General features: G+C 35.3%; 1 protein-coding gene across 1 annotated transcript in view; it reads right to left on the reverse strand.

Annotated features, from left to right (window-relative positions):
* Positions 1–3427: 3427 nt before the first annotated feature.
* LOC128553653 (cytosolic phospholipase A2-like) overlaps positions 3428–15760 on the reverse strand; it is a 50480-nt gene continuing 38147 nt past the window's right edge. Inside the window, exons 7-8 of the mRNA XM_053534830.1 lie at positions 3966–4102; positions 3428–3727 (exon numbers count right to left, since the gene is read on the reverse strand). Of these exons, the coding sequence (XP_053390805.1) occupies positions 3448–3727; positions 3966–4102 (417 nt within the window). The 3' untranslated portion in view covers positions 3428–3447. The remainder of the gene's footprint in view (positions 3728–3965; positions 4103–15760) is intronic.

Raw genomic sequence — 15760 nt, forward strand, 5'->3', positions numbered from 1 at the left:
TAAAAATTAATGCTTTAGATCTTGGCATTGATATTGGTGACGACAAAAATACTACCCATTTTGCTTTATGCTGACGATGTTGTTTTACTTGCTAAAGATGAGTTTAGTTTTCAGTCTATGTTAAATACTTTGTGCGATTGGTGTGATGTAAACCACATGACTGTTAATATGACAAAGAGTAACGTAATGCATTGATATTGGTGACGACAAAAATACTACCCATTTTGCTTTATGCTGACGATGTTGTTTTACTTGCTAAAGATGAGTTTAGTTTTCAGTCTATGTTAAATACTTTGTGCGATTGGTGTGATGTAAACCACATGACTGTTAATATGACAAAGAGTAATGTAATGCATTTTAGAACAATTTCTATGCCTCAGTCACAGTTTGTGTTTAAATGTAAAGATGATGTACTAAAGTATACGGATAAATATACATATCTCGGGATTACTTTGAACGAGTTTATAGACTATAATGTAACTGCAAAGTTTGTCTCACATGCAGCTGGCAGAGCATTAGGACTGCTAATTGCAAAGTTTAAAAGTATAGGTGGTATGTCTTACAATGTCTATACCAAGTTGTACGATTCTCTTGTCTGGCCGGTAATTGCGTATGGAGCCTCAACTTGGGGCACTAAAAAATTCACATGTATTGATGCAATACAAAATCGAGCAATGCGCTTTTTCTTAGGGACAGGCAGGTACACTCCAAATGCCGCAGTTGCTGGTGAAATGGGCTGGGATTGTACGTTTTCTAAACAGTTAAAATGTGTAGTTAATCTGTGATGTAGATTCTCTAGAATGGAGAATAGCAGAACAAATAAATTGGTTTTTAACTACAATCAGGCAATTAATGGAAGAAATTGTAAAAACTGGAATTTTATTGTAATAGAACTACTTAGAAAATATAATTGTTTTGAATATATAGGTAGAGAAAATGTTCATTTGTACAAAAAGAACTGTTGAATAAAATACAAGAGCAGGTTATGAATGAATATGTAGATCAGTGGATAGAATCACTCCATACAGTAAACAGTTCTAATGGAACTGGGCTTATTAAATTAAGAACATACAGAAATTTTAAATTTGCATACGAAACAGAACAGTATGTTAAAATGTTAATGCCATATAAACACAGACCAGCACTGTCGAAATTTTGTTGTTGGGTCGCACAAATTAAGTTGGAGACGGGTCGATACGAAGGTCTTTCTATAAATGACAGGATCTGTCCAGTCTGCAGAAATGAAGTAGAAAATGAAATTCACGTTCATTTACATTGTCCGGCTTATTTGGACATTAGAAATGAACTGTATGATAAAGCAATATGCATATGTAATGGGTTTCAAAATTCATCAGATGAGCAAAAATTGTCTTTTATTCTATCTAATAATGATATTGCCAAGACCGCTGCAAAATCCTGCTACTCAATATTAAATAATAGAAAAAAATGTTTGTATCACTGTCAACAGTCATGGTGTTGGATCTGTCTAAATTAAGCAGAAGTTGATTATAGGGGCTTTGTGGTATAATGGAGGCAACTGTGTTGATGGTGGTAGTCCTTACGTCGCACAAGCTTCTGTTTTTTCTGTTTAGCTTGGAAGGATCCAATAGCAAATGATTAATACATAATGCAATGTAATTAGTTTATGAATGTAATCTGTTTTTGTGTCTCTTATAATTCATTTATTGAATGACCAATCACATGTTAGAAACATTCGCTTTTTATTATGTCAATTGTGAAAATTGTAACATGTATGTTAGATAAGACGTAAATAAACTATATATAATAATAATAATAGGTTGTGCCTCATTATGTATTATAATACAAAGGTCAACCATCGGGGTCAAGTTGCGTCCACTATATATGTTGATTAAAGCTACATGTGTCTGCCATGTTAAGAAATAACTGATTAACAGTCATGTGACATTTTGCAAAGTTCTGCTTATTTAGATTTGAAACAATCGTTTTCAATCGTTTGCCTCTATAAATCAACAACTTGCGGTTTAGACCATGAATAATCTGTATTTGTTGAAAAGGTACTTATGAATGAAACAAAATGGCAGACTTACATAAGGAGCAGTTAAATAATTATGTATGCGCTAACTAGATTATACACCAGTCAAGCACCACACTAAGAACACTTTTCAAAACAAGAACGGGCATTTGAGATTTATTAAAGATACTGAATTCTTCAAACGAAATTCAAAGGACGGACTGACGACCAGAAGCAATCATTTGCACTTGCAAAACCCCAGGTGAAATTACTTTCTGTAGTAGCCCTGATGTACCTGTTGTCCTAAAGCTTCTTGAAATGAAAGTGCCATTCTTAAAAATAATTACGTTTCCGTCAAATCACTGCCAGTAATACTTTTTACGTACAAAAGTATTCAAAATCATCGGAGTTAAAGGATAGTCTATAAATGTTAACATCCGAGTTCAACGACAGCACTAATGGCCGTTTTCGACAGTCTTATTTTTTCGACCATGCCTATTTAACGGCTAATATACTTTCTCAGGAATAACGTAGAACCCGGAAACTTTATACAGGTGTTCCGAAAGGACACATCTGTTAGACAGATGATAAAATTTTTCACAGGTTATTCATAAACAAAACAATTTCCGCAAAACTTTGGATTTTTGCTCATTTTTTTCAAACTGATGGAATTGTTAGCGCCATATGTTCAATATATCTCAAAACGTAACGATTGTATTTGGCCCAGAAATTGTAAATGTAAGCCATGTCGTTTTAATAGAAATAAATGAAAAACTTTACCTACCGATTTCCAGCTGGGTTACATTTCCAGCGGGCGTCAAGATAGCCGGTTATCCAGTGTGAATACGTTTGAAGGACTTTCAACATTAAAAATGTATCACTAATTCTAATTTATACCACTTAAAGTATTAATAACTGCGTAGAGATTGTATAAAGACCGAATACATGCCACTTTGTTCTTCATTTATATACGGCGGCGAGCTCTCCAGGAAAATACATTTGAGATTATGTATGTGTTTATTTAACAGAAAAACACATAAAACTATATTTAAATTTTCGTGTGACAAGTCCTGCATGAAATAAGATAATAATTTCGTGAAATCGTCAACAAATGTAATTATTCTCCACATTCCCCTATAGAAAATTTGTATCTATTAACGTCAAGGGTTTGTAGCTTTTAGCGACCTTAAAATGTTGTATTTTTTTAGCGTTAGTTTTGTATCTTTTAGCGAGTCTCGATTTTGCATCATTTAGCGTTGGTTGCATCATTTAACGTCAGTTTTGTGTCAGTTTTGTATCATTAAACGTCAGTTGTATCATTTAATAAAGTTGTATTATTTAGCGCTTCCGGGGTCTTTATAACGTGCGGCAAGTGTTGAAAAAAAACCCAACAAATTATTGATATAAAAGTAATGACTGGGATAAGTTGTGTCAAAATATTGCCTAAGTGATCATTATAGAGCTTCAGCCATTCTGTAAATATACTTTATGTAAACTAACGAATATATTACCCCTTGTAGGAGAGTTTCACCGATGAAAAGACCGTAGTAATCTGTTAAACTGACTGGCTGTCCCTGATCACGCTTTGCATTTACTCTTTTCCAGTACCGCCATAAGCCAAATGGATTGAGCTTCCAGAATAGACTGTAGCCGATACTGTCCCGTAACTCATTACGAAGTTCACGTGGAGATTTCTGAGGCCAGTCAGGGTGTGAGTACAAAGTAGACAAGTACCTTTCATATAAAGACAGAATGATTGAACAGAAGCACTTTAATGTTGTACTAGTATTTGAAGAGTTCATGGAGACTCTCCTAGAAAACAGACACGCAATGTCCTTAAACGAAAAAAAAAAAAAAAAAAAAAAAACAAACAAAAAACAAACAAACAAACAAAGACAAAACAAAACAAAAGATACAAAACACTTGATTGTTGAATTAAAGAACATCTCTTCTTTATAAGTCTCTTTCTTACCAAGCCGAGCCTGAAAGTCCTGCGTTATAAATGACCATGTCTGATATCCTAGACTCCACAAGGGCACCCATCACTCCACTAGAAGCCGTCAAAGCACGGAATCCACCACCAGAACCTAGCACCCCTATTGTCGGAACCTGCAATGAATAATCATATTATCAAACATCTGTAGTAACTGTTATGGCACATAAAATTCCAAGCCAGGGATATTCAAATACACGTATGCTATATGTAGATGACCATTTCGACAAATGTGCTGGACAAAGACAACCATCATGTATGATCTTTCAATTATATAAATTACAATCTACAAACGCGATTATAAGAAAAGAAAAAGAACAATATTTATCATTATATTTAAACCAGAGCTTATTCAACCTGTAATTAACCAATACTAAAAATAACTAGTTAAGAGTAACGACTCTTCATTCTGACGTCATTTGACGTCGTTTTTATGCTACGTTATTATCACTCCTGAAGATATGCACAAGCCGTGAAACCGGCTGAGCTCTTTTATATTTATTATTTGGACAGAATCTGAATAAACCGCATATGTAATATTAGTGGATCTTCTTCACTTTCTTCGTATGTATATAGACATTTTTTATATGTCTGCCCTGATGATTATGATATGAAACCGGTAGGTAGACAAAAATATATATAGAGGAAACCTATTGGATGTTTTTTATATAAGAGTTGCACCATTGAAACCCCTCACCCTACCAAAACTTGAACATATGGCGGCTGTAACAGGAGCTCGACTTTCTATATATCTACGAAAAGTATTAGGAATAGAAAAGACAGATCACTGGTCAAATAGCCATAATGTTCTACACTGGTTGAGTAACCCGGAGAAAACCAACCGATATATACGGAGACGAGTCAGAAGAAATCAGAAATTAGGCCGGAACCGGAAGTTGACGATATTGTCCCGCACAGAACAATCCCACAGATCTACTTACCCGTGGAATATCGACAATCCAATACCAAGACAACAAACTATGGCTTTACAGGTCCGCCTTGGTTAACCGACGAGACAATGTGGCCAAAATGTAAAGTTCAAGACAAAACTGTGCTATCTACAATACAACCCGAAGATGACCAGCTTACCCGAATTTCGCGACATTCTTGCATAAAAACTATTTTTTTCACTGGATCCGTCCATGTATTAACGGGAGAGAAATCGTGTGCAAACAAGGCAATTCACGTGCTGTTAATACCCGATTTTTATTTTTGAAATGCTTTCCCAGGGACGCATATGTATTTCTGCGCAGATTGACATCTGGTATATGCGTCTTGTTTCTTTCATAAAAACCTCTTTTTGTAGCATAAAAGATGCAATCTAAACCATATCTAATGTTTTGCTGTATCACTTACCAACGCCAAATGCGCGGCTCCCAACAATGTTCATACTCGTTTCTTCCCTTGTCTACTCCCATTTTAGAATTCTGCGTCGTTTCAGTTTTTGTAGATAACCGTGAATATTTAAGAATCGCGAGTAACTTGTACGATTGTTTGTTTTTAGGAGTCATATTTATGATTTTGGTAAGTATCAGTCGATATGTTTTTATCTAATCTCTTGAAAAATTTATATAAACAGCTTGAAAGTTTGACATTACGTTCGTACTCATCCGCACTCCAAATGTGTCCGTACTCAAAATAACTCGAATGTAAAGTTATTATTCTTGCAATTGACCTCCTGTTTTCCAAATGTTGAAGTTATATGAATATTTTTTGGTAATTTCATGTTTGTAATAACGGGAGATAAAAAATCGTGTAAAAAGCTTCAGTATGTGCTTTTAGTAATGTTGTTGATTTTTGGGCCTTGATTATGGATATTTAAAACATGTTTATCGTTTCCAAGAACAACAGAATGGTAATTAAAAATGTAACGGAATCGTTAAGTCATCACATATGGAAACAATACATTTAGTCGTCGGGTGATGTTTTTGTGTATTAACGTCTGCAGAAGCCCTTCGGATATGTTTGTTACCGCGACCTTCGGCCTCGGTCACAAACAATCCCGCGGGCTTCTGCAGATTCAACAATCTTCAGAATCTACTTCGAGTTACGGCCTACGTCCGGCGATTTATTGACCTTCGGTCTCGGTCACAAACAATCCCGCGGGCTTCTGCAGACGTTAACACACAAAAAACGTGTATTATCCCTATAATCTACAACCCATATTCCAGATACGATTGACGTAAACAGATTCAACAATCTTCAGAATCTACCTCGAGTTACGGCCTACGTCCGGCGATTTATTGACAACTGTAGAACACAACACCAAGATAGAATGGCTGACGCTATTACTGTTACGGAGCTAAGAGAAGCAGAAACGACCTTGATTCGACAGTGTCAGTCTACAGTCTAAAATGAAGTTATTGAGAACCTTCGATCTGGAAAATCACGACTTCCGCTGGTACGACAATTACGACTTTACATGGACAGGGAAAGCTACGTCAGATGTGGAGGTCGTATACACAGCACACCCCTTGATGAATATACCCTATTTCCCATCTTATTACCAGCGAAACATCCACTTACGCGACTTATCGTACTTGATGTACACCAGAAACAGCTGCATTCAGGTATCTGTGCAACTATATGCCACTTACGAGAACGTTATTGGATACCGGCGGTACGACAATGTGTGAAATTTGTACTACGGAGATGTATAACATGCCGGAAGATCAACTCACCAACTTACAGTGCTCCAGACCGACCCACCACCGTTACCCGCTGACAGAGTAGAAAGTTCGCCACCATTTACTATCACAGAGGTCGACTGCAGTGGTGCGCTGTTTGTGAAGTCAGAAACCGGAGGAGAATCGAAGGCTTACGTATGTTTGTTTATACGTGCATCTACTACAGCTGTTCACCTTGAACTTGTGCATGACCTCAACGAAATTTTATTGATACAAGCCTTCAGACGCTTTGTCAGTAGACGTTCACTACCTAGAATGATCATATCAGACAACGCTGCAACATTCTACGCAGCTCCTAACACATGAAAGACCATGTTCCAGTCCCAAACCTTGAGAGACCAGCTAAACAGATCCGAAACCGAGTGGAAATTCATTCCAACTAGAGCACCATGGTTTGGAGGATGTTTGGAAAGAATGGTTGGACTCGTAAATACATCCCTAAAGAAAGTGTTAGGTCGAGCATTCGTTACCTTTGAGGCGTTACAGACCACACTTACCGAGGTAGAAGCTATCCTCAACGATAGACCTCTCACATACGTCACATCAGACAACACAGATCCAGAGCCGATTATCCCATCACACTTATAAACTGGACGGAGAATTACAGCGATACTAGATGCGACAGATCCTAGCACCAGATATAGCAATCAACAAACAATAACGAAATGAGTTCGAGTCCAGCGTGAGCTGATTAACCGTTGGTGGGCGAGATAGAAGTCAGATTACCTTACATCACTACGTGAACGGCATATACAAAGTGGTCGCGACCAACAGACGATACGAATTGGAGATGTCGTGCAGGTGCACGATGACAGTTCTCGGTTGTTATGGAAACTGGCAGTGGTGAAGGAACTTGTACCCGGACAAGACGGACTGATCAGGGCAGCAAAACTCCGTACAGGAGGTGGACATACTACCCGACCAATCGTGAGACTTTACCCTTTAGAGATCAATGAAAATAAGAGACTTTAGATAAGTAGAAAATACGAGATCGATGAAAAATGAACAGTGCTTTAATTTAAGAGTGTTCTTCAATTTCGTGAAATATATGATTTAGAGACAATGACCAGGAATATTTAATCAGGAAACGAACGTTATTTATTGATACGTGTTTTATAATTGTTTTGATATATTTAAAAAACGAAACTTTCAGTACTTTCACTTTTCGTGGCCCCAGAATGTCGGAAATAGCACGAAATTACATTGACGTTAATTTGACACCAACTTATGCGTGACATTAGACGTCACTTATGATGTATTGTTTGTAACGGATATTGTTCAGTGAAAAGATTTGTATGAACCAGACGTGAGTTTGTTTCATTTAATACAGACTTTACCCGCAAATCCCCAAATAATCATCAGGGCAGACATATAAAAACTGTGAAGTTGCTACGCAACGTCACATGTGTATACATGTGTACACAACGTTATATTATAACGTCATCAATATTTGTTCAGTTTTGGTTTGAAAATATCGAAAAAGTAACGTTCGTTAGATAACCTAGCTGAAACTTTATTATCATAATAATTGATAAAAAGGAAAAATTGAATATTGTGGGTCCATTTTATATTAATAATAATAATAATAATAATAATAATAATAATAATAATAATAAATTATATTTAAAGAAGGTAACACATCAAGATATATAACAGTGTTAGAACATATTAAACATCCTAAGTTTCAGTGTGGCCATCTCTAATATCAATAAAACAGTTCAACACACAAAAAATAGATAAAAAACTGATTATCTAATTATAATATAAGACAGAATTTGAATAATGTCACAGGTCGAATATTTAGTATAGTTTAATTGTAATGTCCGATGTGGCGTTCCATTATTTCAACTCTTAACCTTCGCGCATGCGTCATAATCGATTTTGTTTGATTTTAATCATTAGTGTTTATCTTCCGGTATTGAATCGGTGATACTCGTCAATTTACGCCAGTGGCGGAAAGTGCCGAAGTTCACTGAAGCAGTATAGTTGGTGAAGACTTGTCAGTCCTTTGTTTTGTACATATCTAATCGTTTTGTCCGTTTCATGTTTTTGTATGGGAGTAAGAATGAGAGAAAGAAATATATTGGTCTTTTCTGCGCACGCAACTCCTTTCCAATCCCGCACTTTCTCTAGTCCACTCTTACGAGTAAGACGTGTATACTTAGAAGAGAAAAACTACAGTTAATTACTTTATTTCAATTTCCATTGAAATACTTATACATACAGACGCCGTGGTAAGAATTTATCTAATGTATTGATATATTATTTATGTAGGCTGTATTTAACGCTCGTGAAAATATTTGAATTTTTCTCACTTCTCAGTGAGATATATTCCATATTTATGGAAAACAAACAAATTTCCTTTTTATTTTATGCTTGATTACGTGCATTTTGCAACAAATTTTAATCTCATCGCGGGTAACATGCGCGCGTTAACAGACATGACGTCAGATGTGTTGTGCCGTTAGAAAGACGCACACAACATAAAGTTCCATTTTATATTTTGCTGCATAACATTATGAAATTCGCAAAAAAGAAAAAAAAAAAAAAAGAAAAAAAAAAAATAAATAAATAAATAGCAACGGCAGAAAAAAAAGTTGCAACGTATTCAGATCCTAATAGATATTATTTGTATTTGCTTTTGAAAAAAAGTAAGTGAATCCACACAACGAATAGGGTATAGATCTAAATGTTCACTAACAGGCAATTGTCTTGTTGAAGGATCATTTATTTGCTGATCATGGACTTTCCTTCTGTTTCTTAATTTATCACCTGTTTTTTTCCAATATAAAACTCTTTGCATCCATTGCTTAACCAAACCATACAAAGCGATTTGGACAGTTCAATCTATATTTTTATTTTTACATAAAATATTTTATTGCTTAATTTTAAAGTAGAATCTTATATAATGTGTTTGCATAACCCACAGCTCATTACATTTTAACTGAAGGCGGGGTAACATTTTCATTGAATTCTGATTTAACTAGAATACATTTAAGGTTAGGTAATTGTCTTTTGCACGTAATTATTTTTGTATTATCTATTACTTTTTTCATAGTGGAATCAGAATTTAAAATTTCCACGTTATTTTTTATAGTTCCAAATAATTCTCTATTTTAGGAATAAATGTAGAAATGTATGGTGTGATTTTTTTCTTTTCTTTATTTTCCTTTACTGATAATAACATACGTTTGGGTGTTTGCATAGCTTTAATAATTCCAGGTTTTATAACATGTACTGGGTATTCATTATTAATCAAATTAGAAGCTAATTGTATTAATTTTGTGTTAAGTATATTTTTGTCCGAAATAATAGTACACAGTCTACGAGCTAAAGAAAAAAGAATATTAGTTTTAGTAAGTTTAGGGTGAAAAGACTTAAAATTTAAATATTGTTGAGAATAAGTAATTTTAGACTAAATATCTGTGGAAATTACTGTCCCTTCTTTTATAACTAAAATATCCAAAAACGGCAGTCTACCGGCCTTTTAAAACTTATATATTTATGAAGTGAATTCAGCATTTTTTCAAAATATTTCTAAATGATAGCTTTCAAAATATAAAACAATCATCCAAATATCTTTTCCACTGTTCCATGATATAATAAGCAAATTGTGCCTAGTTTGACTAAAAAACAAAGAATTAAAAAAATAATTGTTATTACCTTAAACAAATTTCAAACCTTCAAGGATAAAGTGGTAATTGAACCTCTCATGGAGTAAATGCGGATGTTTATCCAATTAAAATGATATGGCTTCCAGACCTAATTAATATTTTTCATAATTTTTCAAGAGACCAAAAAAAAAAATAAAAATAAATAAAAGACTAATAACTCTTATTCTAATTTGAGATGCGCATGAAAAACTACAGGAATTCCCTTTAAAGTATACCACTAACCCTATCACCTAATGCTCATGCCGACAGCAACACCGATAATGCTCAGGTGATAACATAAGCTCAAACTAGAAATGTGTCACAGACACGGATGCCCCCGCAACATGAGAAAGTTTATCTTAAAAAAGCAAGTCCACACAAAAACCCTTACCAGGTAGAGGTAGGTCAAAATACATCTCAAAATTGAATGTAACATGCATGTTTTACTACAGAAAGGTGGTCTTGATTTTCCCTACGACCAGTAATAAAAAAGTTACAATATAAGCTATTTATAGTTACTGTATCAACAAAGGGAAGTAACTCTAAACTAGGGACCTGGTTCTTGCGCATGACATTCTGTCTCATGATGGTGTACAATTGAGCCAACTTACATCAAAATCCCTCCATGCATGAAGAAGAAATGCTCAGGACAGTCATTCTTGTATGTGACAGTTGACCTCTAAGTGTGACCTTGACCTTAGACCTAGGTACCTGGTTTTGCGCCTGACACATCCATGCTTTTTATTTGTGTCAAATAATTTTGAAATCGAACCATGCATATCAACGTTATGGACCAGACACGAAGACAACATTATCAGTATATATGTAGCAAAAATTGGCTAAGTTCAACCAAGGACTGTGACCTTGACCTTTGAGCTAGCGAAATGACTTTTGCGCATGACACATTGTTTATCCATGCCTATTATTTGTATGAAATTATTGTGAAATCGGACAATGCATGTCAAAGTCAAATTAAGATGTAATATAAGATGTGATATGCCTTATGCAAGTACATATAGCTATTATCTAAAGGCATATAGCTTTGAAGCTTAAATTTTCCTTTTTGTACGTCAAACTATCAACCCAACTGGATCAACTCCCATACGACTGACATGCATTTTGCCAATTATGCCCCTTTTGGACTTACCCTTAATCCTGGTTAACGTTAATGTTTTGGTTACAAGTTACTATCTCCAAAACTAATGCATATATTGATTTGAAACTTGATTTGTGTCAAACAAAACAGAGCTCAAGACGATAAGCGCTCCAACATCACCAGCACCCTTCATTGTTTTGATTTTTTAATGATAAAGATTTCGTTTAAAATACAAAGATTTCTCGAGCGAAACAATAATCTTGTAAAACTTCTATTTATACAAAAATATTGCGGGATAGGGTTTCCCCTTAAGGAGGTTCCCCAACCCTGCTACATTTTAGTAAACATACATACATAATATAATACTGTGCATACACCACCTGAGTCGGGGGTGCACCCAATGCACCATTGGTCCTTAAACCTGCAAGCATACATGTTTTAAAGCATATAATTTAGACCCCAGAGCATTTTTGTTTTCAAGATTCTGCTGGCTACCCTAGCAAATCTGGTAAGTGGGAAGAGTATATCTGTCAAATATACATGAAAATGCACCAGAGCTCAGTACTACAATTATTTTTTTCCACGAGAGCAGCATGCACCTTGAGCACCCTTATGTCTTGATCAACATCTAGTTTTGCCTGGCTTTTTCCCTTGGAGCTCATTTATCTTTAATTATATAATTAATGTATATGAAAATTAAAAGCAATTTTTTTTACCATTTTTGCTTCAAGAAGTTCATTGCTATCTTCTAAATCAAAGAGACTTGATTTAGTTATTTCATGCAAGGCAAATTACTCAATATATAGAATGTACGTTTTTATCGTGCTTGTTACCTTTGAATAACGTAAGTATTACAAAAATATTTTGAGAAACAAATCAATCTAAGATCATTAAGCAGTAGAGATTGGTGTTCAAACTCATTTAATGTTAAAATTATAATAAAATGCAAATTTAAATTTTGTTTGCCTATCCGTTATATTGTCTTTTAACAAATCATAGCTGCCAAAACAAGTTAAGTGGACGTAGCTTGTTTTTGTGTTTAGAATTTATGCAATTAATGATATTTTAGTGCAAAACAAGCCGAGTGCACTTGTCCTGTTTTTAGCTCTTATTAAAAATTGGTTTGCAGATGGCAGGTTTTTTCAAACTTCTGAAAAAGGATTTTTTTTTTTTTATAAAAACTTGACAAAATAAATAGGGGATATATGTATGACATTATTTTGGACTCACATATGCAAAAAAGTAATTTTTGACAAAAATGTCTGTTGTCCAGTTTTTGTGCTCATATGACGAATTGTTCTTAAAAAAAACAAGGACCAAAGTGGCATATGTAGGTGCAACGTTTCTGCCCATATCTGTGCCTTTAGTTTGAGTAAAAAAGTTAAAAGAAAAATTGTTATAACCTAAAACAATTTTCAAACCTTCAAGAAATGTTTATTAAATCTTTCATGGAGTAAACGCGGGTGTAAAAGCAAAATTATGGAAATGTTACCTGATGAGACGTATTATAAATCTATACCAAGTGGTAATCAAAAAGAAATATTTTCTAAAATTAGAAGTCTTGTAAATATAAATAAAAAAATTAGATGTTGACTCGAGATCTAGCACATTTTATGGTTTACAAAAAATCCACAAAAAGCACTTTAATTCAAAACATTTGTAAAGAAGTTAAGTCTGAATATACTGAAGTGGTAGATTCTCAAATTTTACGATTTCGTCCAATTGTAGCTGGCCCTAACTGTGAAACTAGTCGCCTTAGCTGCTTTTTAGATATTTTACTTTTCTAAATAAAGTACAAAGTTATTTACGGGATAATATAGAATTCCTTACATTACCTAAAACAGTGCCACAAGAAACTATTTCAATTTCTTTTGATGTAGTTAGTTTATATTCTATCATACCATATAGATAAGTACTGGAAGCCATATCATTTTGGTTGGATAAACACCCGCATTTACGCCAGAGAGGTTCACAATAAACACTTTATTCTTGAAGGTTTGAAAATTGTTTTATGTAATAACAATTATTCTTTTAACTATTTAATTTTTAGTCAAACTAAAGGCACAATTTGCTTATTATATCATGGAACAGTGTAAAAGATACTTGAATGATTGTACTAAATACCATGCCGCATGAGCCTTGTGCGAGACCGTTAATACGCTTTAGAACTGACGTGAAGATATCGTCATTTACTGGAAAGAAAGACTGGTCTGTTTGACACTCAAAGTTTGAGGCAATTGTTACCAAGTATGGGCGGAGCACAGGAGATATGTTAGACCAACTCCTCCCTAGACTTGAGGGTCAAGTAGGCCAGGCTGTGTTCACACAATTGAGGCCAGACGTGTTACACAACTATGCCACTTTAGTTTCTGAAATAAACAGCAGGTATAGGGTCATTGAAACCTGTAAGGCATTTACTGCCAAGCTCAGCAGACGAATGCAGAAACCAGGCGAAACAGCAGAAGTGATTTCAGCTGATCTCACGAGACTTCTCATGAACAGACTCAATCACACAGAGTCTGCAATTTTCACTGTTAGTCTTGTTCTCGGTGCTTCCGAGGGATCTACTTTCCAGATTTTATTTACGATAAGGCCAGTGGGTTTCGTGATCAAAGAACTAGAGATGAAACTTTGACAAGGCGTTTTCATGATGGCTTATATGATAATGGTGTGATGTTTGCAGTTGAGTACTATTATGAGCCAAGCAATAAAGATGAAGCGGTCGTCCGTGTTGTCAACTTCATACAGATAAGAAGTACGGGTAAGAGTGATTACGACAGAAGTAATAGAAAAGGCACAAGAGGAGCACATGCAGCCTGTGATGTTAGCAGTAATGAGGAAACTTATAGTTGGAATTGTCGCCAGGCAAGATTATCAAGCAGAAAACAGTTCAGGGAGAATAATAAAACTCTAGTGCATAACCGAAACCATGACAGAAAAGCTGTTGGTATTCCAAACAGTCAACCAGCTATCAAACAGCAACTTCTAGAAAGACTAGAGAAGATTGAAAGAGCTCACACACAGCCACAATGCAATATCACCAGATATAATGAAACCAAAGGCCAAAAACGCAACAGTGAGTGTTACAACTGCCATGAAATAGGTCATTTTGCTTGGGACTGCCCTAAGCCTGCATGGTTTACAGTACAGAAAAGAATCAATGAGTGGACAAGCCATTACCAGAAGACAGAAAAGCAGACTTATCCTTTTAAACTTCAACGGACCAGCTCTTGTGGCCAGAGAGAGGTCCAACTAGATGATGGGGGCCAAGAAATTAAGATACACCATGGCACGATATATAGGGTAGACAGGGTTGATGTAAGCAGGGAAGTAGAAACACTTTCGATGGATCAGGGGTCAGAAATAGAGAAGGGTCGCTATGATGGAGCAGATATAAATTATACAGTTCAGAATGTGTCTGTGGTATTTATAGCGGACACAAGACCCTTTACAAATGTTATCACAGCAAAGGTGACAAGATTGAAGAAGATGTTCGTCATGAGGTCAGACTGGCAGGATGCCTGAAGGAAGCCTTGTCGCGTACCCGTTAAAGAACAAGGTAAAGCAAAGTTTGCTTTAAAATAAGGATCTTTGGAGGTCATTTGTGATGCTATTGTAGCTGAAACAAAGATAATGCTATATTGGGATATGATGTTCTAATGTGTGGTAAACTGGGACAAGCACATATTCTCCCCTGACAATCCTCAATCAATACATTTTAGTTTTTAAAAAATGCTGAGAACATGTCTCGAACATACAACAACTTCTGTTACCATTTCAACATGTTTAAAAAATTCCTATATTCTATTAATGCTCAGGAAAAAAACACAGCATTGATAGAATATAGAAATTTTTTAAACACGTTGAAATGGTAACAGAAGTTGTTGTATGATCGAGACATGTGCTCAGTTTGTTTTAAAAAACGAAAATATATTGACTTAGGGTTGTCAGGGGCTGACTGGGATGGTGAGGGATGCTGACCCCCAAGTGTCTTTGGATGGTCATGAGATTCCTTGCATACAGATCGGCAAGATCCTTAAGCTGAGAAAGGTTGTCACTGCTGACATGTAAAGTGAGAATGCTGAAGATGAAGGTAATAAGAACGTAAAGTACAATATTGGCAAGGCTAAAAAATGGATGCAGTTGGCAGCATTTCACATGGACGCGAACATGCCAAAGGTCAGCAAGTAAGAACAATGATATCTGCACTGTTTTTAAATTGGCTTCTTATAGTTAACATGTTAATTTTGCTATTTTTCAGTTTCATAGGCTTCAAGCTGATAAAGACTGACATTTGTTTTAATCAAGACGCGGAACAAGAAAAAGGATATGTGACTT

The sequence above is a fragment of the Mercenaria mercenaria genome, unplaced genomic scaffold (assembly GCF_021730395.1).
Source record: "Mercenaria mercenaria strain notata unplaced genomic scaffold, MADL_Memer_1 contig_4148, whole genome shotgun sequence".
Classification (NCBI taxonomy): Eukaryota; Metazoa; Mollusca; class Bivalvia; order Venerida; family Veneridae; genus Mercenaria; species Mercenaria mercenaria.